We start from the raw sequence: 23,805 nt of genomic DNA, 5'->3' as shown, positions 1-23,805 counted from the left end.
CCCCCCCCCTCATTGCATCACCCCCGCAATGGCATGCCTTGTCCCTTGTTTCCTACGTCCATGGAAATTCCCCTTCTGAATGTAATGTTCGTACGATGGAATGTGTAATTTTATTTTTATCGAGGGTGTAATATTACACTGCTGTTCGAGGCTCCTTTTATTTACATCGTTAGAGGATGTAATTTCACTTACTTTTGTAAAATCACACAGTGAAGTGTGTGATATTTACAATGATACAATATTTAATTTTCCGAAACTTTGTAATTTTACACAATTCTTTTTTTACAGTTTGTGTGTCGTTCTAAATCTGGTGTCCCTATTCATAGCTCGGATTCACTCATACTTTGCCGTTTCCCCATTGCTGCTAAGGACGCCATAGCCGACGCCAGCTTTTATTCCACCGTAGGATAAACTTTCGCCAAATAGCATGTAAACTTTAACAGCGGGAAATTTTACATGCAACAAAATTTAGCTTCAGATTTTTCTTTGTTGGTTTCAATTTCACAGGTATGCGAAATTGTACGAGGGTAGTTCAATAAGTCCCACCCACCGTATTCACCAGATTTAGCCCCCAGTGACTTTTTCTTATTTCCAAACTTGAAAAAATGGCTCGGTGGACAGAGATTTCCAGACAACGAAGACGTCATTGCCTCTGTAAGAGCTTATTTTGAGGAACTTCCGAAAACGCACTTTTCTGAAGGATTAAAAAAACTTGAAAAGCGATTGACCAAGTGTATAGAGCTCCAAGGAGATTATGTTGAAAAATAAAAAAAAATTTACCCAAAAAAAATTGTTTTTATACTTCATTCTAAGGACTTATTGAACTACCCTCGTATATTCAAATTTTAAGACTTGATAGTTACATAATTTTCAGTTTAATGAATTCGTAATTACACTACACAGGAAATATCATTTAAGTGGGGTTTCGGGAATGGTCCTAAATGATTTTCACTCAAATAGAACAAAATATTCGCTTGTGTCAAACGTAAACATTCAAGATCGCAATGAACGCATAATATTGAATACTTTAAACCCTTTAAAAAAAAAATTTGAATTAAAAGGCTTCAAATTTTCAAATTCTATTATTGTAATCATATATAGCAATCCTTTTATTGTGTTGTAAAAATTTTAAATCTTAAATGTAATGCCTTAAAATTTTTTGATATTTATTAAAAAATTGTTTAAAATTAATTATTTAAAATTGAGAAATATTTTATTGAAAATTTCAAGAATAAATAATAATTCTAAATAAAGTATTGAAAATGACACAAGTTGAAATAAAAAAGTTAAAAATTATATTCAAAGTTAAGATGCATACAAAGTTAACTACCTTAAATTGATACCACAGGAATTAAATAATATCTTTGATTGTACACATTTTTCCATTTTTATTGGTGTGTATGACGATTAATTTAATTCTAAAACTTACAAAAATTTGTCTGATTATTTTAATGTTAACTGATCATTTTTAATGCGAAAGCATTGTAAAATTCTAGAATTTCAAAAGCTTTGACTTTAGAACATCTAATTATTTAAGTTTTTAATTTCAAATTATAAAATTTGTATCGCTTCGCATTGAGAATCATTCGAATTTAAAAGTTTTTAATTTCAAATTATTAAATTTTAAACACATTTAAGTAGAGAAATCCTATTAAACTCTTTTACGTACGTTTTGAAAATGTCCTATTTTCGAAATTTTAATCTAAAATCATTCATTTCTAATGCAAAGCATTTATAAATTGAACAATTTTTACTTCTTTCTATTGAAATTGTCACAATTTTAACTTTTAGCTCTGAAATTTTTCAATTTTAAACACTTCTGTTCTGTTTCTTAGGAACAAAAATACTATCAAAAAATGTATATACTTCATAAAGAATTTTTTGTAAAAAAAAGTCCGAAGAAAAAAGCGTAAAATTACCGAAATAAGTTTTATTTTTTATTATTTTTTTTTCTACTGTGTTGTTTACATTTTTTCCAGGATTTTAAGTTTGAAGTATTGAAGAATCAGAAAAAATATGCCACTTCAATTCCTTTCAAAAAGTTGCATTATTCGGAGGGATGAAAAATGAGAAAATTCAAAAGCACAAAAACGTTCTTTTAATTTTATGTCTTTTAAACATACAAAAGAATTGTTGCAAAAGTTCAAAGAAGATGAAAAGGAATAGTCTGTATTGTTTTTTTTAGATTTCAATTTATAATGTTATTTATATGCAGACGCACAGTCAATGCAGCGACCCGACCGGTGATCGTTCCATGTTACACGTCGGCACGAAGCGCAGCAGACCCGAGTTTTTCGTTTTTGGCAAAGTGGAGTGATTGATGCTACCCGATTCGAAATATAGGCCCTACTTTTAAACTCTTCACGCTAATATTTGTAGGGGCTAATGTTGTAAAGTAGAGGATATTCCCATACGATTTTTGCCCCTACTTTAGCGCTCTTATGGGCACAAATTTCCAAATCTTCCATTTCTGGCGTCAAAATAGAGATTTAGTTTTTGTTTCCAATTTAACGCTTCACACTCTAAGTTCCTGTACAGAATAAAATTATTTGACGAAAAATTAATAAAAGTAGAGCAAGAAGAACATTTGCATATGGTTTCAAGTTATTTTGCACATGGAAAAAAATATCCATTTTATTTTATAGAACTAGGCCTATAGTAGAGGATACACTGGATAGTTTAATAAAAGTTAAAATCGTCTAGTCCCAAAACTATAGAGAATAGTTCTATACAATTATAACGGATTGTTTGCCACACAAAATTAATCTTTTGTATTATTATATCATTACTATTATACTCTAATATTTGTTCACATGTTTAAGCACACAATTATTTACTATTACACAATCACTACACTATTTATAATCGCACGATATGAAAGTTTTTATTCGCCGCAGGGGTTCGAACCCTATCAGTTTCGCTTTCCTAACGCCTAATGCCTCTGGGCTAGCCTACAGCTTGAAGTATGAAAAAATCTGAAATACAAACTACAGCTGTGCATGACCGTCTGCAAATTTTTGTGACCCACTTTGTAAAAAATATCGCTACGCTTATGATTATATGTGTATTAAGATTTTAGATTTTAGAATAACTAAAAATTATGATTGCATATTTTATGTGCTTAAACAAGATTTAAATTAAATCTAAAAATATTTTAAGATATTTTAAAAGATTAAAAAAAATTCAATTTATGTTTTCCGTAATTTAATAGATTTGAAAGGATTTCCACAAATTTGCGAAGATTTCAAAAGATTTAACGGACTTTAAAGAATTCAAGAACATTATTTATACTTCAAAATTACTTCGAAATCTTAAAACTCACTTAAATTCTACCGAAATTCATTAAAAATTCTTAAAAATTACTTAAAAATATCTTAAATTCTTTAAAAATATCTCGAACTCTTTTATATAATTCGAAATCTTTTGAAATTCGATTATAAACTTAAAAAATATTTAAATCAAATAACTCCCGTTAAATCCCTTGAAACTCCTGAAAATCTCTTTAAATACATAAAAATATTTTAAAATTAAATGAAGATCCTTAAACTCTTTAAAATTATTTGAAAATTATTTAAAATGCTTCGTAATATTTTTAATTACTTTACAGACTTTTAAACTATATTAAATTGATTGAAATGCCTTTACAAATTCTTTAAAATTACTTGAAATATTTTGAAATTCATTTATAAACTTTAATCTTTTTTAATTTGAAATAATTTTTAAATTCCGTTAAATTATTTTGAAATTCATTAAAATCCTTTTGAACACTTGAACATATTTTGAAATTATACAGTAATACATAAACTATTTTAAATTTTCTTGGCATTTTTAAAAATCATTTTTAAATAGTTTGGAATCTTTAAAAACTTGTTGAGCGCAAAGGGAAATAGAGGAATATGTCAGAATATTTGTGAATATTTCGGGAAAGTTCAGAATATTTGGGAATATCAAGAATATTTGATGTTCTACAGAATATCAATAATACCATAAATATTAAATGAATACGTGTCTGGCAATATTTAGTGAATGCATGAGGAAGATTGAAGTGATTAACACCTCGGCATATAGAAATAAATTGGTTTAAAAATATGACATTTTGAAGAAACAATTTTTTATTTTTTATTTTTGAGAGATATTAAAAGTTAAATATTAGATTGTCAAATATTGATCGCTTTGAAATTATAATTGTTCAAATTTAAAAGTTTGCAATTTTTAATTATTTAATTTTGAACACTTTTAACTATAAATTATTTTCAATGATCTAATCTCAAAATATTCAATTTTTAAGATATTGAACTTTCCCTATTTTCTAAATTTTAAATCTGAAATCATTCAATTTCGTGATTCTTCAATTCAAAAGAAAATTATGTGAAAGGAAAGTCTATTTCTTCAGAATCTGTTGTAACTGATTTGGAGTTATTTTTTGTGGTACAGAAAAAAGTCAATAAAAAGATTTGAATCATTCTGACCTCTTTCTTTTGTCGTTTATTCTCGTGTGTTTGATACCTTTTTTGGGGGGAGGGGGTTGGATTTGGGTTCTTTATAATTATCTTTATAATTATCTTTATAATTATCTTAATAATTATGCTTGCAGCCACCAGATTAGGGTAAACTTCTTTCCTCTTAAAGCCATTTCAATATTGTCACTTAAATATTTATTATTTAAAACGAATTAAACTTTTGCTTTCACAAACTGTGGTGATAGAATTTTAGAGAAAACAACCATGTATCTGTCATGAGGGCGCAGAGGGCCTCGAGGCAACGAGGCCATATATTTTATGCGCTAAAATTTAAGAGCGTTAAAAGATATTTTTTAATTTCTACGGAGAATATGGAGCTTTAAATGAGACATAAGTAAAACTGAAGAATATAGAGGCAAGACCTTCAATGTAGGGGCTGAAGCTTATACAGAAGCAAAATAGAATGAAAATATCTTTAGGAGTGACTACGTAGGAGCTAGTAGAATAAACAGCTGCAAAGTAGGGACAATACTTCCACGTGGAGCGTCAAAGTAAGGCCTATATAGCATTAATTCCAGCTTGATCCATCATTCCAAAGAAAATCCTCATAGGCCATTGCTTAGTTTTCCTTACCAATGAATACTCGTGGCAGAGCTGATTGAATGAATCAGGACCGCCTTTAGTTGAATTGTACAACATGATTACTTCAGTTTTTCCTGTGTCTCTGTTGATGGATCCATCCAAAATGCCAGATGATAAGAGAAGAACTATCTTGTTCTTCTTCAGGGTGTAAAAAAAACCACACTGAGAAAAATGTTTGTTTGAATCAAACAAATTATTTCTTTAATATGTCGTCAAACAAATGTTTAGTTGATTTAAATAAATTTGTCGTTTGTCCTTATTTGTTTGGTTCAAATAAATGTTTGGTTAGATTTTGATCAATTTCTTGTTTAAAATAAGTATGGTTCTTTTTTACATTGAATATATATTTTTCTAATTAATTAAAGATTTTGTTCAAGTGAAGTAAATCTTTTTTAACACTTAACCTCAAAATTAAGCATTCTTTATAAAAATAATGTATAAGCTCGATAATATGTTTATTGGTAATCATAAATATCATTGTATCTGTAAAAGCAGAAACGCTTCCTGGGTAGAAATTATAACATGGTTCTTAAGAGGCCCTGTCTAGATTTCCTATTTTCTATCGAGGGCCTAAAGTGGCAATCTATCGAGGGCGCAAGCGAAAGTGTCACGTTCAGCTAGCGAGTTCATCAGTAGGCAACCCAATGCAAGCCTATTAATAGGATTTTTATAGAATCTAGATAGTCCCTCACACACATAGAAAAAAATACTTCTGAATCAATGAAATATTGTTTAGAAGCACCAAACGGTGTTTTCGTGCTCGATCAAATGCGTATGCTATTATTTCTTATTTTCTTGATTCAAATAAAATATTATTAAATTATTAAAAAATTGATCATGCTTTAAATTCTGAAGTATGATGCTATGGTTGCAATAGTAAAAAAGTTTAACTAGCACATTGCCATAATCTATTACCAGAAATTTTTGATTCAAAGAAGGAAAATATTAATACAAATGTAAAATAAATTTTCTTTGCAAAAGTTAAATCTAAAGATTGTACACCTTTCTGTAGCCTCTGACAAACACTGTTTCGTTTTCTCGTATTTTTATTGACATTAAATCCTTAACTCTACTTCGCACGTTATTCTAAAACTAAGCTGATTGTTAAATTTGACTAAAGAAGACTTATTACTAATAACTAAAGATAAACACAGTTTATTAAAATATCCACAAGCGCCGAGAATCGAATGCACGCACCGTACGCTTATAAGTCGAACGCCTAATCCCCATAGCTACGATGCCATGCTGAGAGCGATATCATAAATGCTTAACGGGATTCATCCGATACTTTAGAAATTAGAAAGAAATGTTTTTGAGACTCGATTTGTTATATATGATTTTTAAACGTACTGCCATGATTTCAAATTATATCGATCTTTAAGAAACATTCTTTTCAAATTTTTAAGGCAACAAATGTTTTACATTTTTTTAGAAAAAAATGAAATTATTCAAAGTTTGCATCTCGGTAATTTTTTTAATTCTCTCTTTTTTAAATTTAAGTATAATTAAATATAAGAACATTAATGTACTTTTTTGCACTCACAGCTGTATTACCCGTTTTACCTGTCGAGAGTTTTACAAGGTCCCCTCGAGAAAATAATAAATGATAGAAATTATTCTCTAAATATATCTTTATGAATTAAGCTTTTTATCTAGTTTAATTTAAAAATATAGGCTAAAAATTGAGTATATAAATAATATAATTCAAGTAGCACACGACAATAATCTACCGAGGGCCAGCTGAGGGAAAACCTAGATTCTTCCAGCTTGAAAATCTTGCTGCGGCCTCGTAAGAGCCAATATTTAGTTTAGGCATAAAGAGGCAATTTCTACCCGGGTTGTTCAAGCCGAATGCTTAGTTCTGGTTAATTTTTAACTCTGGGCTTCTCATTTCTGTATTGAACAATCATAGAGTAGAATAATGAGAAATGAACCAGAGTTGGACATTTGAATTGAATGTATATATGTGTTCCTGCTCTTAAGTATACAGTGATAATTATAATAGAAAATAACATGATTGATTTCATAAATCATCATTGTAAAGAAAGGAGGTTAGTATTTGAAAAGACTTACTCACATCCGAAATGTTCAATTATATCCAAGGTAAAAACTCTGAACTTCAAGTAGTTCCTAAACTAGAGAAATTGCGCCCATTCATTCAATTAATTGATCATTTTATAGTAAATCAAAACCTTTAGAATAATATGAAACTACAAAAATGTGAGTATCATCAAATATTTTAAATAACATGATCAATTAATTTAGATTCTAGATTAGTCCCTTAGGAGCCGTCGGCAGCGCTATAGCACGCCTAGCGGCACTTTGTAGTTCTGGTTTCTACTGTATTTTTTGTTTGAATCCAATAAATATTTTTATGTATTCGAATAAACAGATTTTAAACAAATGAATTGTTTAATAGAAGTCAATTTTTATTTATATCAAATATATTGAACTAAACAAATTATTTGTTTCAATGAATAAGGCAAATAGTTTCCATTTCTTTAAATTAAATAAACCTTTTTTCATTGAAGCAAAAAATTTGTTTCATTCAATTATATGAATTCAAACAAATTTTGTTGTTTGATTCAAACAAACATTTTTCTGAGTGCAGTGTCATGTCCGGGTCATACACAAAGCGCGGCTATCCAATCTACGTGACCTGTTCTCAGATACCTAAAACGATTTTACATTGGGTCAAATATCGATATCGACCTTTGCCTGAAAGGGACACTCAAATGAAAGAGCGCTGGGGTTCAATAGCCCCCAGTGTGGACTTCTAGGGTTAATACAAGTTATTTTTAAATTTCAAAAATTTTCGATTCAAAATGTTAATTGAGTAATTATTTCTTCAAATGTTTATAAAACCTAATACTTAAAAATTTGAATGCAATAATTAGATAATTCACCGTTGCGTCTCATATTAAGTCTCTTTATATAATTTATTCCTGAGTGACTTATTCATTTGAACTCTTATTGATGATAATTTAACAGCGATTTTTTAAATATTTTGTTGGTAATTTTTCTAAGGAGTGTATCTTAGCCACAAAAAGGAAAATTTAGCTCGTGAAATGCAGAGACGGAAGTTGGTGTTTTCGTAAGATGGCATTCGTACTTTTACCAAGAGAAAATACGACTTGCTTAGGATGACGTCCCATTGAGACAACCAAAGGGAGTTTATGTCCCTTTTAAGGGTTCAGGGCAGTAAATCAAGATGCTTTTACGTGTATGCAGAGAAATAAATGAACTTCCGCAATTTCCTTTACTACCACTTAAAGTTTTAAACAATCTAGGGGCAACTCACTAAGAAAGCATAGATTGCTGCGCGGGACATCTTAAGATAACTCTTGAAGAAACTCTTGGAAATCTCTCAGCAATCTAGCATTCGTGAGAAATCTTGAAAATCTTTGGCTAAGTGTGGACAGCGATGAGGTGGCCTGGAGCATTCCGAGTTACGCTCCAATGCCCTCTATAAGAATTCAATACAGAATGACGCATTTAGAGTTTAAAATTTTTTATATTCCGTAGTGAGTAGCCCCTCGTGAACAATTTACAACTTTGATTAAGATACTCAAGTTTTTCTGTCTTTCAATGTAACAGTGGTATTTTATCTAATTCCTGTCAGAGTGTCAAATTACAACTCTGATATTCATTTTAAATAAATTGCCTCACCTCAAAAATTGATACCATATTCCTCCTTTTATAAAATATTAATTCTCATTTGTAGCTACGCCCATTTTTAATAAATGAAACGCCTGATACTGCAACAGGAAAAATAATACCAGAAAAAAATTTTCACGGGGTCTTTTCAAAAATACGCATCAATAATTCTGTTCCTGGGTAGATTTCGAAGTAAATGTAGGAAGGTATTGAAAGCAGGTGAGAGGAGCTTTATTGACCAGCACTTATCGTGTACATAGTGTATAGGCTAATGAGCAAATGACAATATAACACAGAACCCAGAAGGCAGCACCGAATGCACTAAGTTTAAGCCAAACCACTGTCGTCGTCTCCAATTGACATCATGCATATTTTGCCTTTTGGGACATATTCTCCCATTAGGAGTATTCGAAAGGAATGTTTCATCATAATTCTATTCAACATATTAGGAGCCACCAATCATTAACTACGTTACCAATTTTTTCCTATTTTTTACTACGTCGTTCCTCCGCTTCGATAAACGCAGTTTTGTCCTAACCCCCCCCCCCCCCCCCCCCCCCCCCCCCCCCCCTTAAATGCAACGTAGACATTATTTAAACATGGATTTTACGAATATTCTGCATTTTTTCGCACTTCTAGTGAGTTTATATACCCAAAATGCTTGCAAAAAGGGAAAATAGGGGGATTTTTAAACGAATATAGAGAATAATAAATTTTATAGAATAAAGTTGATGTAGATACGATATTTAGTTCAATATGAGACGCGTTAAATTCCTATGACTTCAAGTCGAAGTATATACTTAAACAAAATTTTTTTTTGCTATTTTGACAAAATGCTTGAATTTTTAATCAAATGATCGAAGTTTGAACAAAGAATTACTTTTCAAAAAAAGAAAACAAATTCTTAACTAGTCTCATTTAACTAAAAAAGACAGACTTATAACAAAATATTTGAATCCTTAAGCAAAAAGACGAATTTTCAAACAAATATTAAATTGCAAACAATTACTAAAACTTTAACCGCAAAAGATGAATTTTCAACAAAAACTATAGTAGAAATTTCAACCAAAAATATTAACTTCTTACCAATAAGATAAATTTTCAAATAGGATGATGAACCTTTAACTCAAGTTGTTAAGTTTTCAATTAAAAAATTAATTTTTAACAAAACGAAACATTATTTTTCAACAAAGAATGTAGTTACTTTGAATCAAAGAGGCGAAAAAAATTTCTAACAAGGTAGATCAACCAAGTACTTTAATTTTGAACCAAAAAAGATGAATTTTAAAATAGTCAAATTTTCAACCAAAAAGACGAATTATCTAAAAACATTTAAATTTCCTAATTGAATATATGATTTTTTCTGAGAGATAATTTTCTAAAAATAGTTGAATTTATAAATAAGTATCTTAATTTCTAACAAACAAATTAATTTTCGAATTGGCAACATAGTTTATGAACGGCCCCTGAATAGGGATATAGGAAATTGAAATTATTAAATTATGTTTTTCAATGTTTTTTAGAAAATTATTGGCACATAAAAAGAAATAATATTTCATGAAAATTTATTTTCGAATAAATAATTTTAAATCATTTTTACCTGATAAGAAATTGAAGAAAATTGGCCGATCCTTCCAAGAACATAATTTTTCATAATTTGTTCATTATTTTTGGCAAACAAACGAATGTAAATGTTTGAAAAAATATCTTGGACTCTACTCATATCCCCTTGAAGCTTCGCCAGCCTATCCAGCTTTTTCAGTCACGTCAGACAATTCAATAGAGACGTGAGCAACCCATGATGAATAGTGCATGTTCGTACATCCTTTTACTTTTAAGGAGAAATGCAGTTACTACCACCCGAAATTACGTCGCTAATGCATCCAAATGATGTCATTAACTTATAGCACCATGGCAAATGTGAAAAAAGTAATTAATATATATTCCTGATAGAAACATTAGAAATCCAGAAAAGATGCTCGCTATAATTCTTTGGTTCTTTTAAAGTCGTTTAAAACTTGTAAACAGGAATTTAATTTGACAACATATTCGATTTTTCAATAGTTCATTTTTGCACTCGCATCTTATTTTTTGCTTTGAAATTTGCTATATCTTCCTGTCACCAAGCTGCTATTCGTGGCCTCTAGAGAGGGAATCTTTCAAGAGATCTCTCCATTTCCAATTCGTCGTCGTTATTGCTAATGTAATGGAAAGAATGGCTCTCTCGATAATTTCCCTTTCTTCTTAAAAGGAATTCATAAGAAAGTGGGACAGAAATTCAAAAATGTGCTGAGAAAATGGTAATTTTTCAAATTATAACTGATGATTAAAAGAAGGTTCTTCTTGGGTCTTCTCTGTTTATAAACTGAAGGACTTTCATATAAGGTACTTGATATTTGTTAAGGGTCGCTATTAGGGACTTTTAAAAATCTATGTCATACTCCAGGGCGGGGGGGGGGGGAGTCTTTTTTTTGCTTAAATGCGAACTGAATGAATAGAATTCGATACGAAAATTCAACTATTTTTCGTCGAGAGCTAATTGTTGTTTCAAGACTTAGCTATTTTGTAGAAAATTGATTATTTTTAAGTTGGAATTTCACTTTATTAGCTGAAAATTGAATTATTCTATTCGTGATTGAAAATTAATCTTTTTTAGTTGAAAATTTAGCTATAGGGTGGAAAATTTATTTGTCTTGTAAATTCGACTTTCTTGGTCGAAAATGAATCTTCTTGATTGAAAATTCATTTACATGTGTGAAAGTTGAACCCACTTTGTGAAAAAAATGATTTTATTGGTTGAAGATCTGAAAGAAAAGAATCTAGAGTCATTTAAGAAAACACCCACAATCGATTTCAATTTGGTGGCCATTACTGTTGCAGCTGCTTCGGCACCCATCCCTTGTCAGATTGAATGTGGTATAGGACTATAGGGGGTGGTTTTACTCATTCAATAGTATGTGTGTATTCACGTGAAGAAGCCGAATGACCCACTTCTGTATTAATGAGAGCCACAATAAACAAATTTCTGTGGCTAAAAGTAAAACAATTTTTTTTCCATATTGTATATTTGGAAACTGTTACTTTGGGGCTTTGGAGTATAAAATCTTCTTATAGATCTTCTGAAATAATGTCGCCCATAATTGTCGAAGAATAAAGGTTATTTTATCCAGTTTATATCTATATGTACTGCTTCGAAAGAGAAAAAACTTCAACTATACTACCACGCAGTCAAATATGACAGCTTTAAAAGGCGGAATGTAGATCGATGTCCCAAATATTTAACCGAGTGTACAAAGCACGCGCGAAAGGCTCATAGATAAGGCTGGTCATCTGTGTAAATCACAGCAATTTAATGATCGTATGATGCGTTCCTTGGTGACCTACAAAGTTCATCGGTTGAGAACTTTTTCATCGCTAGAGTTAACCTGAACAACCGCTCCTGATAACTCTTTCTTGTTTGTATTTAAATCTATTAAATGATTTTCAGTTTTATTAACGAATAACACATTAGAAATATTGTAGTATTTTAACAAAAAATGTCGATTTATTTATCGCTTATATTATTTTGATGCAAATGACTAATGGACGGTCTACATAACATTTAACTGCCTTTATAATTGACTAGTTTAGAATTGAATTATTCTCAATTACAGAATTTTCAATTGAAAACCTTAAAATAGAACTGATGAGGCCTGGGGAATACGACCGTCAATGCCCAATTTCCCAAATGCGTTTGATTGACTGAAAATAATTTTTTCGACCTAATTAATGTCTCCAATAATAAATATTTTTTAAGTTGAATTTTTCAAATTAAGCAATATCACATGTAATGCATTCTGCATTTAACATTTTAAAATTATATATAAACATTTCAAACTGAAATCCTTGAATGTTGAATAATTTAAAATTTGGAAAATTAAAAGATGAAGCAAAGTGTCCAGAGAAACTGGAAATATTTGTTTTATAGGGGCCATAAGTGAAATTCTACAGAATGAATAAAAAAGTTTTCTGGGGCAGGTTTTCAAATATAAAATGTAAATGAAATCATAGAAGCATTTGTTTCTCAAAAACTCCATATTGAAGATGTGCAAACATTAATAAACATTATATAGAAGCAAATAGTTATTATTTAAAATGTTTCCGGGAGGTGACAAACCTTTTTCTAATTTTCTGTGTTATAGAGCAAAATACCTTCAACGATCCGTATATACAGTTGTCACTCTCAAAATTTTAAAACTGATTTTTTCGAGTGAAAGGGGAAATCACTCTGACATATTTCTAATATGTATCGATAAATAGTACTCTCAATTACATATAATCGTTTGCAACAGAATTTCAAAAAGTTGGTCATTGCTTAGTTGTCATTCTCATGTATTTATTTTTCCTACCTACCTCAGATTAGAATATTTATACAGGCAGTTTATTTCAATGTTTCTAGCAAAAAATACATCAATAATGAATTATTGAATTCAATAAGAAAACATAAAGGAGAATATTGACAATAAAGTTCTTGCAGTTGAAACAGTTGACTTCCCGTTTTTGAAAAATTCTTTTAGTTTTTATATAATTTACATTCATCACCATCTGCTGTGAGGTTGAAATGGTTAAATTTCTTTTGTTAAAGGTGACGATGGAAGACAACATGAGCAGAAAATACCAGGACGATGGTTGCTCCTTTATGGTGGAGGTTCAGCCTGGCTACCAGAGCGATGAAGCTGATGTCAATAGGGGATCATCTGACGACATGCCCGGAAAGGTAACCGATCAGCAAGCACTGGTGCATCGAGAGGAAATTCCTGAAGATCACCCCTGCGGTAAATATTATCCCTAGACACTGCTTTTTATTCTAAACTCTCAAAATTAACACCCGATTTAAAGTCTGCTATAAAAGAGTTGAGATTCTAAACTTTTGAATTTCAAATATTAAAATATTACTGCTTCTTTATTGATTCTTATTCCTTTTTTTCTCAACGTTAGAGAAGTTTGTTCAGAGATTATTTGAACAACTTTGAAAATAATCTAGATGAAAGAATAACTAATCCTCAAGTGTCAATTTTATTCATTTGAACTTTCCGGTTGCAATAAAAGTTGAGAGACTAATAGCTGTGAAAAGAATGATATAAAATCCTCTATAGCTGTGGCCAGGTCAATCTGGTTTGTACAGTCATTAGTGAAACTGTCGCTGGATTTCGATTCTGACTGACCTACTTTAATCGTTGACGTTATTTACTATTGAAATATATGTAATTGAGTACACACGACAATGTTACGACTTGTCGAGTCGCAGTTAATACCGTTTTAACACGCCCCTTCATATTCAGTGTCACTGCTATAGTTGTTCCAAAAAACTCTTGCTAATATACGACGAGTCCTCATTAAGTAAAAAGTACTACATTTTAAAATTGTATTTCGTTCATGATCATTCTATATTAAACATATCTAAACTGTTGAAAGCGACATATTAGATTAAATTCAATTCTTGTTAAGATTCTGATACTCTCAAAAGAGGAGATAAAGGTGACTTTTCACGAAAATGAAACGCTTAGTATTTTCAGTCGAAATATATTGCATTTCCAATAAAGTATACCAGAATCGCGGTTTAGTCATACCTAGAACTGCAGGCCCCCGCAATTTCTCAGGTGGCAGGGCGAGAGCAGTTGCGAATGTCGCCTCGGAAGGGCCGCAGTGCGCGAGTACTCAGTCTAACATATTGCGCAATATCATGCATTCAAATTGGAAACGGTTCAGACGGCCCTGATTGTTCCTGTTTCGATTCAACCGATTAAGTAACAATGTTAGTACGAGACAACCTCCGACACTGTTAATAAACTGAGAGTCGGATGTAGTTGAACTCTCATGCCAAAGAGAATGAATTTTCTATCCAGAGGGATGAATTTTCTACCAAAAAAGAAATATTTCCAAGAACACAGTTGAATTTTGCGACCCACAAAGATGAATTTTCAATCAAATGCACTGAAACTTGGATTTGAGGAATCTTGTTTTGCGCCTTCCGAGAAATAACGCCGCGCCGCGGTTTCGGATGAGAGCCATAGAGAGCCATGGAGCCGAAAGGTGAGAACGTCCTTGGTCACTCATGCCTAAAAAAACAGTAGCATGGCAATAAAGCGATGTACCCTAACAGCCTAACTGGACTACTGCGTCAAATTGCGTCAGTTAACTCGCAGGTTTCACACGGCAATGATGTTTACGTTTGAAGAGTCTAGATTTGAGCAGATGCTCATACGCAAAACAAAGCCTGAATTCAAGTTTAAGTGTAGTTAAACTTCCAAGCGAAAGGACGAATTTTCAGCATGAAGCTAAATGTTTAACCAAATAGTTGAATTTTGATTTCCAAAGGACAAATTCTATCCGATCTCGGGGTTTATGCTACGCGTTTGGTCATTGTACTTTCCCTAAATTTTTGCATAAAACTCTTACAATTAATGCTCAAGCTACCGAAAGCTGTAATTTAGTAAACGTGAATTTTCTTTTGTTAAAGCTCCTTCGGCTTTAACGAACACATTAGGCAAACAATTTTGTCATTGAACATTTGATTGTGCCTCGTGTATGTTTTTCAACAATTTCATTTGTTTATTTTTAATGTCATTTTCACGTTCAAAACAAAAGCTACGCGTCCTATTAAAAAATGATCAAGAAGAAATTGATAGACCTTTTTCAGGTGAATAACTTTTGTATCTTAATTTTTTCGTATCATGTATTGCTTTTTTCGAAAAAAAATTGGTATGTTTAATGTTCTTTTTCACGATAAAAGAAAAATCTACGCATCCAATAAAAAATTATTAACAACAAATTTGAAGATCTTTTTTGGTTATACCATTTTTTTCTCATGTCGTTGTATCTTCCATAGTTTTCTGAAAACAGGATCGTATTATTTTTAAAAGAATTTTTCACGATTAAAAAAAATATGACTCATCAAAAAATGGTTGTTACAAAATGTATTCATGTTTCTATTGTTAACCATTTTGTTACTTAACCTTTTTTCATATGTTGTATATTTTTCCTGAAAGATGGAATGTTTTATTTCTCAAAAAGCATTTCTGATGGATAAAGCCAGAAGCGTTACTCAAAAATGACTGGTTAACGAACTCTTTCTTTCTTTTTATGCCTAAAAATAGTGTGCCGAAGCTCAATCCAATCTGGTCAGTCTTTCGAAAGTTATTGTCCCTGCAGTATATCAACATATACCTTCTCATTAATATAAAACAGTCCAAATGTATAGAATCTTTAAACCAAAAATAGAGATTTCAATAAAACAGTGGAATAATTATGCCAAAAAGACACGTTTTCCACATAATAGTTCAATTTTCAACTAAATAGTTGATTTCTATACAAAAAACTATTATTTTTTAACTATAATTAGAATAGTTAAATTTTCAGTTCAGACAATTGATTTTTTACTACGAGAACACGAATTTGGAAAGAAATACATAGATTTCCATTTTCAGTTGAGAAAAACATTTTCCAATTAAAATTAAATTAGTTTTTAACATGAGAATTGAACATTTGAACATTTTCAAGAAAATAGTAGAATTTTTAACCAAAGGAGATAAATTCTGAGCGAGAACTCTAATAGTAGACTTTTCATTGCGAAACAATTCACTTTCAACGAACAGCGTTGACTTTCGTTTATGGGTTCTATTAATTCAGTTCGCATTAAGGCGAAAAAACAAAAAGAGGAGTTTTTCGAAAACACGCAGAAAAGGAATACTTGAAAAAAAGAAGAGGATAGGGTAATAGGAGAGAGTGTGTAATTCATGTATTTAGATGCTTTATTTGCAAAATAAAATCAATATATTTCATTTTTCCAAGCATTTCAAAATATGTTATTCACATTTATATTTTCTATGTTGATGTACTTTTTAAAGAGCCCCTCAAATACATTATAATAGCCCTTTATTTCTAGGTTTTGAAAACACGAAGCTGTTCGGGAGCACCAACACTGGCCTTTCGCAATCGGACTTATCTATTTGCAGTCAAGGTTCAGTTAATCCGAGTTATCGATACGGAAATCAATTGGAGTACGATGCTGGCCATTTTGGCTACACTATTTACGATTCTGATTATCAATCACGGAAACTCGAGGGTTCTTCAAAATGGGTTGAATTCGATAAATCACCGGACACTGAAAAAACTTTACTGAATGATTTCAAATCACCAAGAATAGAAAAGGACACCAGTGATAATGTAAGAAATAAGGGACAATTAATTATGTAGTTTATTGTAACAATATTTATTTGTCATTAAAATATTTTAAATGCTAATTAAAGATGTTCAGCAATGTGTTTTTTGTCAATGACTTGAAAGAGCGGAAAAAATAGATCTATTGCTAATTGTTAATAAGATTGGAAAAGATACTAAAGGTTGATTTTGTAATAAAAAGTTCGGGATTTAATTATTTATTTAACAATAAGAATTTTAGTTATTGTAGCTTATTTTAATTGTAGAAAAAAACTGCAACTTTGGTTAAATCCTCATTATTGAGGGCTAATAATTGCATTCCTTGAAAAATTCTTTACAACTTCGTTTGGATTGATTTGATTAGAAGAAAATCAGCGATTGATAATTAGGGTGGAATAAGAATGGCAGCTTTCATCTACAATGGTAGCTGAAACATAAAAGTCTATGTGACTTTTTTTGAAGTAACAATGTTAACCTGAACTTCTTTTTTCTGCAGAATATCTATATTTCAGCTTCAAAATTCTTATCAATTATCAAAGGGTCTATTTTTATCGATTTAAAAAGTCATTATCACTCAGAAAAACGCGAGAGGCCATTCACTCTAGGGTAAACTCTAAAAAAGTAAAATATTTTTGGTTATTTCAAATTATTCCTTATTCTTGAATAAGTTATTGGAATATTATCGTTATAAATAACGTAAATAGAATAAATTTACAGAAACAATTTACTCATTACTGCTAGGACTATACATAATGCCACTACTAGTATACTCGTAGAAATCCTGTACTCGTCTAATATTCGGCTATACTCGTTGGTACTCGCTATTCACTCGCCAATTATTATTCTGTATTTTTGCTATTCCGCAAGCCTCTTACTTTATTTAAGTTATTCACGTCGAGAATCGTCGATACTCGCCCCTTATTTTGCTTATTATATCTTAATCCATTGCAACTTGTTTCTCACTGCTAGCTGTTTTGTGAAATTAATCTAAATAATATTATTTTGAAATTGGGCCCTTATTTTCGATATTTTCTTAATGCCTTGTTATTCGACTTATTCGAACATATTTTCGCATCTTTCAAATTCTTATTTTTAGTTAAGTATTGATACTCGAGAGCGAATTGGTCCTCGGGAAAACTTTTAGTTGATGGAAGCAAAAAGTTTGGTACCTTCAACAAAAATATTTTGTGAGCAAAAAGGAAACATTTTGCTGATTGATCAAAAATATTTTGTAGAGTTAACCATGTTTTTGTAAAAGTAATACAATTATATGTTGAAATATTAGTATCGTTTTGTTAAAGAAAAATTTTGTATTTTGTAGATATAATAGAATATCTCATTTATTATTCAATGAAATGAGATCAATTCACACAGCATTTGCGTAATTAATCATAATTAAGGGTTATCAGGATAATATATGATGAATTGATTATATACGAAATTGTGATTGTTCGAAAGACTTCTGGTCAAATCAAATGTACTTTATTGTGTAAAATCATTTTCTCTTCTTGTAACTTTTTCTTCAAACAATGAATATTTGGTTTTATTTTGTATAAGATAACATAAAGGAGCTGAATGTTCATAATTCTAAATTGGGAGGTCCAATCGAGAAAAATCCCTGTTAGCGTATCACCAATATCACATTATTTAAGAATCTAACTCTAAACAGGAAACACTTAGCATTCACAAAATAGTCGTAGCATTTCCCCAAAGAATATCTGATACGAGTCGCATACAATAAAACGTTATTTTACTAAATCTACTAAAAAATCGATGCAAGATCCTGTTAAACAAAACAAGAATCCAACGACCAAATTTGGACCACAACGAATAAGCGAAAACCAAAAATCCTATTGTAATCTGAAAAAAAATAATAAATTTGTTTATCCATTTGATTATTGGACGTTAAACGGGATTTTTAATTTGGATTTTGGTCTAATTTATATTTCGTAAATATTGATTTAGCTCACTTGGATTGGAGGTCATTTCTATGATATTATGTTTTTTAATCAGATAAGAGTTAAACGTGGTCCTGAGGTGTTCAGAAAGGTGCAATTAAAGCATTTAACTAAAACTTTGGATTAAGTCAAATTAATTGTTTCGCTACACCAGCCACTGTTTTAGTAAGCACAGTGAAATTTATGATAATCGCAACGAAATTTTTGGAAATCACAATCAGATTTTTGTAAAATTAACAAAAACTGCGCAAAAAAATTATTTTGGTATCGTAACTTTATTTTTTCTCAGTTTATAGCCGTGCAGAATTTTAATATTCACTTAACATAGAGTGTGTCCTTAAAGTTATACTACAATATAAATTTGTATAGAGCTGCTCTGAATATTTTTCTGCAGCAATAGCTTCCTCGATTTCAATTCTGTGACAGGCGCTCTAAAACTCCCGGAGGTAAATATAGCGTTATACTGGAGTAAAAATATTTCTTCGTTACGCAGATCATCATTTCCTCCAAAGTGCATAATTCAAATAGACCTAGGGTTTACTATAAGCTTACTTTTTTTACAGCAAATATGCGGGGCATAAAAGTTATAGTTACATTCAGCGCAAGCACAAAGGTATTAAAAAACATATTCGATCCCAGAAATAAATATTCAACCTAGGTTTTATGAGATGTCATGCAAATTTTGTATCATTTTGTACATGCAATTTTATTTAAACTGAAATAGTAGTTCTATTTTGTTTTCAAAATTTAAATAAATACATAAACATATGTATAATGACATTAAGTTAAATATATACATTGCTAGACATTTACTTTTTGTGGTGTTTGAAATATCAAAAAACACAATTAGGTACAGTAATTGTAATTCTTAGGAGGTCACTAAGATTTTAAATTAAGGTGTCACGAGAAAAATATCAACTTTTTTCATCCCTAATTAATCAAAGTTGATCCATCTGGAATTTTTAAAGAGAGTTTGTACATCAATAATTATTAAATTACAGTCTTTTGCAGATTATAATCCTTAGTTCAGATAAGAAAATATTCAATCACATCTTCACTCGTTGCTATCGTAAAAGAATGCCAGGATAGTAGTAATGTACCAAATATAGCTCTTGGTGCGGACTTATAGAAGTTTAGGAGAAATGTGCATGGTGTGTAAAATACTCTTTCTCTCTCTGAAAAATTTACAAGTAAAAATGTCTCTTATAGGTTTCTTTGCAAGGAAAGCAGAATAGTTTAAAATCCTCTCAGGAATCTGGTTCGTCTTTAGAGCATCAGGATTCCAGTGACAGAAGTGTTTCCACTGTCACAGTCAGGTCAAATCCCAATCTTCAGGTGAATGGCACAACTCCAAATAAGTTGGAGCTAATGGAACAGAAAGCTCTAACAAACGATTTTGGGAAAAAAGAGATAATAACGAAGCCCATAATCACAGGTGCAATTCTCAAAGAAGATGTTGCTCAGGAAGATACCTTTCAGGTAAGGTTATGGACGTTAGATATATAATAACATTAAGCAAGTAAATATTTTTTATTTAAAAATCATTGATGATCCAGTATGCGAAACCCAAATTTAAATCTGTCGTGTCTAGTATCTTCAACATAGCAAGGATTGAAATTTAAATTTCGCATAGCTCTAGATTAATTGACTTAATGAACTTAATGTAAATTTGTGTTTGGTAGGAGCAGCAGAGGAAGCTGGGTAACGGTACACTGACCCCGGAGCACCACAAGGCCGATAGGGTGAAAGATCAGAAGCCGGAGAGCAGTACTTTCGTACCCTGCCACAAGCGAACCGGAAGCATTCCACCGCGACTGATCGAGGAGACCTTGGAACTAGAGCGAAAGAAGTCACTGGATATATACAGTCAGATCAAGACCAGCACCAAGAGCATACTACCGGTGCTAAGTCCCAAGTTTGAACTTCTCCAGAACGAGGTCAGCCCGATCGAGGAAAAGGAAAGTTAATCCCATCTGAAAGATTGCACCAGGGTCTTTCACCTTTGAAGTTGTATGATGCACGCATTGACAAGCGCGATGGAGTTGGTATTAGGAGATACAAATGTGTTGGTTCAGAAACTGGGTTGGACTTCTTCCTTATTAAGTAGCTGTGACCAACGGACGATCTTCAGTTTCAAATATGGAGAGAATTTCAGTTAGAGACAATTTATCGTCCGAAGCTAAAGATTTTTAAATTGAAAAACTAGAAAAAATAGCATTTTGGATTCTTGAAAAATTCCAAATTGAAAAGTTCTACGTTTGGTATTTCGTCCGATTGGATTCTTAGAATTTCTAGAGTAAAAGTTTAATGTGAAGATTTGAGAAATGTTTTAAATTGATAGGGATCAATGCCTGTAGATGTATATTCATGTCCAGTTTATCATGTATAATGGAGTTCAATTTTGATAAAGTTAGTCTCTTATTTAGAAGAATTAGTGCAATGAGAAAAAAATTATTTGGGTTTCCAAGAGCGCATGTACCAATATTATTCTCAAAAAGAGTTTATTGGATTGAAGCAATTTGTAAATTAATTAGAGGCATGGAAGTCCTTACGTTTGAAATGGGTGTTGAAAAATTCATTTTCAATCTGCAATAGAGTTAAAAAATATTTAGAGCTGAGAGGTAAAAGTTTTCAAATCCCAATTTAGTTTAAATTAAATATTGAGCCTAAAAATTTGAAACCGATCAACTTTCTCTCCTCAAAAAGTTAAAGTTTGCAAAGTCTTTGTTTATCGGAATATTTTTGAGTACAGCAGCCCAAAGGAATCTCCGGACATTTTTTTAAATTGATGGAAGCTCTTGAAAAGAAATCGTTTTTCCAAAAAACGCGTGGATCCATTCCTTTATTTAATTCGTATTTCTGGTAAAAGAGACTAATTGGTTAATAAGTTATATTTAATCCTGAAAATTAGCCTTTTGTGAAAGGGAGTTCACAGAGAGATAATCAAAGTACTATGGGGAAAAAAGTAAATTTGAGAATTAAGTACAGAGATGGAAGAGGTGAACAAGTGAATTGGTCAAATCACGGAAATGCATGTTTTCAAGTAGAACGAAACTTGATAGCAGTTGACAATGTAGCCTAATGACCTTTACTCTTGACTCTGTGTGCTCTTTTTGTCATTCTCTCTTACTCTCTCTTTGTCACTCTTCTCTCTGGCTCCACCAACTCGCTAAATTTAGCAACCAAGACACACAGAGAGCACAGAGAACAATTGTTGGCTAACGAACTTGGTCGGCAATGTGTACACGACGAATGACATTATAGGTACCACCTACGGCAGTAAGTGCGTTCCAACTCCGACTGTTTTGTCAGAGAGTGAACTACATTGCAACTCTGTCGCTCGCACTCGCGTGCCACCAAGAGCCCTAGTGCGAGCCCCCATGCGAATAACGTGGAGAATAATTACCTCAAAGTGTAAGGAAAATCCCAGTAAGAATTGTTAACAAAGTTATAATTTTTTATTGAAATTACAATGGATTTTTAGCACATTTTATCTGAAGAGCTTTAATTTAAGACAGTTGGTCCAGCTTGGGAATGAATTTTCCAAACGAAATATTAACAAATATTTATTTCAATACATTATGTTTTCTGTCAGTGGTCATAGAGAGAAAATTTGAGTTTTCCAATGGATCTAAATATTTAGACCATTTTTTAAAATCTTTTATATTTCGTGCTTTGATAAGGGGCCATACACAAGATAAGTGATACGTTGGGGGGGGGGGGCGATCATTGAAAATATCATTCTCCGTGTAAAGTGCAATAGAAAAGGCATAATGCAGGCGAGAGGTGTTTAAAGTTCATGACAAACGTACCACGTACTTTGTGGATGGCCCCTAAGAGTGTCGGATGAAAGCAAAAAATAAGGTAAATGTTTATATACACTTTTTTAAATAATCGATAGGGGTTTCAGAAACATAAAACATTTTCAAAGCAAAATTTGTATACGAAAAATCTAGGAAACAAATTATTTGAAATAATAATTTTTCAATCAAATGTTTCTTGAAATTATTTTTATTACTGAGAAAATTGATTTTAGTATCAAATTTATTTAAAGTATATTTGCTTACTATACAACAATTTACTTCTGTATAAGGTTTCTTACAATTTATGATAATAATTTGAGTACAGATTATTTGACAAATAACAAAGAAGGAATAAAATAATAAAAAAATTAATTTAATTACATATAACGTCACTGAAAAAATAATTTATAAAGAACTTTTTTCGGTTGAAAATTTGTTCATATAATAAAAAATTGGTGACAAAACTTTTTAGACTACATTGGCATTGTTTTCTCATCAATTGTACTTTGTTAAAATAAAATAATGTTTCAAGAGTACTGCAAGGTTTATCAATAGTTCTTAATGAAATTAAATTAAATTAAAACTTAAAACTAAGTGATTTAAATTTTTAATTAGCTCAAAACTAAGATATTAATAATAAAATAATGCTTCCAATTTTAAAACTGCGTACCTACAAGAAATTGTGTACTTTTCACAGATTTCATAAAACTCACTGATAAGGGCCACCATTGTGTGCCGAAACCTTTGGAACAGCTTAATTAGTTTCTATTCACCTGACCCTAAAGCCAACAACTTACATAAACAATTTCTACAAAATTTCTTTAAATACTAAACAGGATAAAAATACGAACAGGCTTTTACAAAAACCTCTCTCAGAACGCATATCTAAAGCGAGGACTCTGGTTTTGGTCGTCTTATTGACTTAGTTTTTTTAGTTGACTTCTGGCTTCATATATTATTTTAATTTACTTTAAATTCACATTAAATTAAAATAAATTCTTTAAATTTTATGTTATCTTTCAATTTATTTTCAACTCTTTGAACTTGCTTGAAATCTTCTGAATTCCTCCGAATTCAATTAATTAT

The 23,805-nt window shown here is 31.0% G+C and overlaps 1 protein-coding gene across 1 annotated transcript in view; it reads left to right on the top strand.

The window, feature by feature from the left end:
* The window catches only part of LOC117175495, a 73,322-nt gene extending 52,284 nt beyond the window's left edge, over positions 1-21,038 (top strand). Inside the window, exons 2-5 of the mRNA XM_033365202.1 lie at positions 13,384-13,573; positions 16,684-16,964; positions 20,126-20,395; positions 20,599-21,038. Of these exons, the coding sequence (XP_033221093.1) occupies positions 13,384-13,573; positions 16,684-16,964; positions 20,126-20,395; positions 20,599-20,883 (1,026 nt within the window). The 3' untranslated portion in view covers positions 20,884-21,038. The remainder of the gene's footprint in view (positions 1-13,383; positions 13,574-16,683; positions 16,965-20,125; positions 20,396-20,598) is intronic.
* Positions 21,039-23,805: the final 2,767 nt, after the last annotated feature.

The sequence above is a fragment of the Belonocnema kinseyi genome, chromosome 6 (genome assembly GCF_010883055.1).
Source record: "Belonocnema kinseyi isolate 2016_QV_RU_SX_M_011 chromosome 6, B_treatae_v1, whole genome shotgun sequence".
Taxonomy (NCBI): domain Eukaryota; kingdom Metazoa; phylum Arthropoda; class Insecta; order Hymenoptera; family Cynipidae; genus Belonocnema; species Belonocnema kinseyi.
The sequence above is the reverse complement of the archived record's forward strand: the minus strand, read 5'-3'. Positions and strand labels throughout refer to the sequence as shown.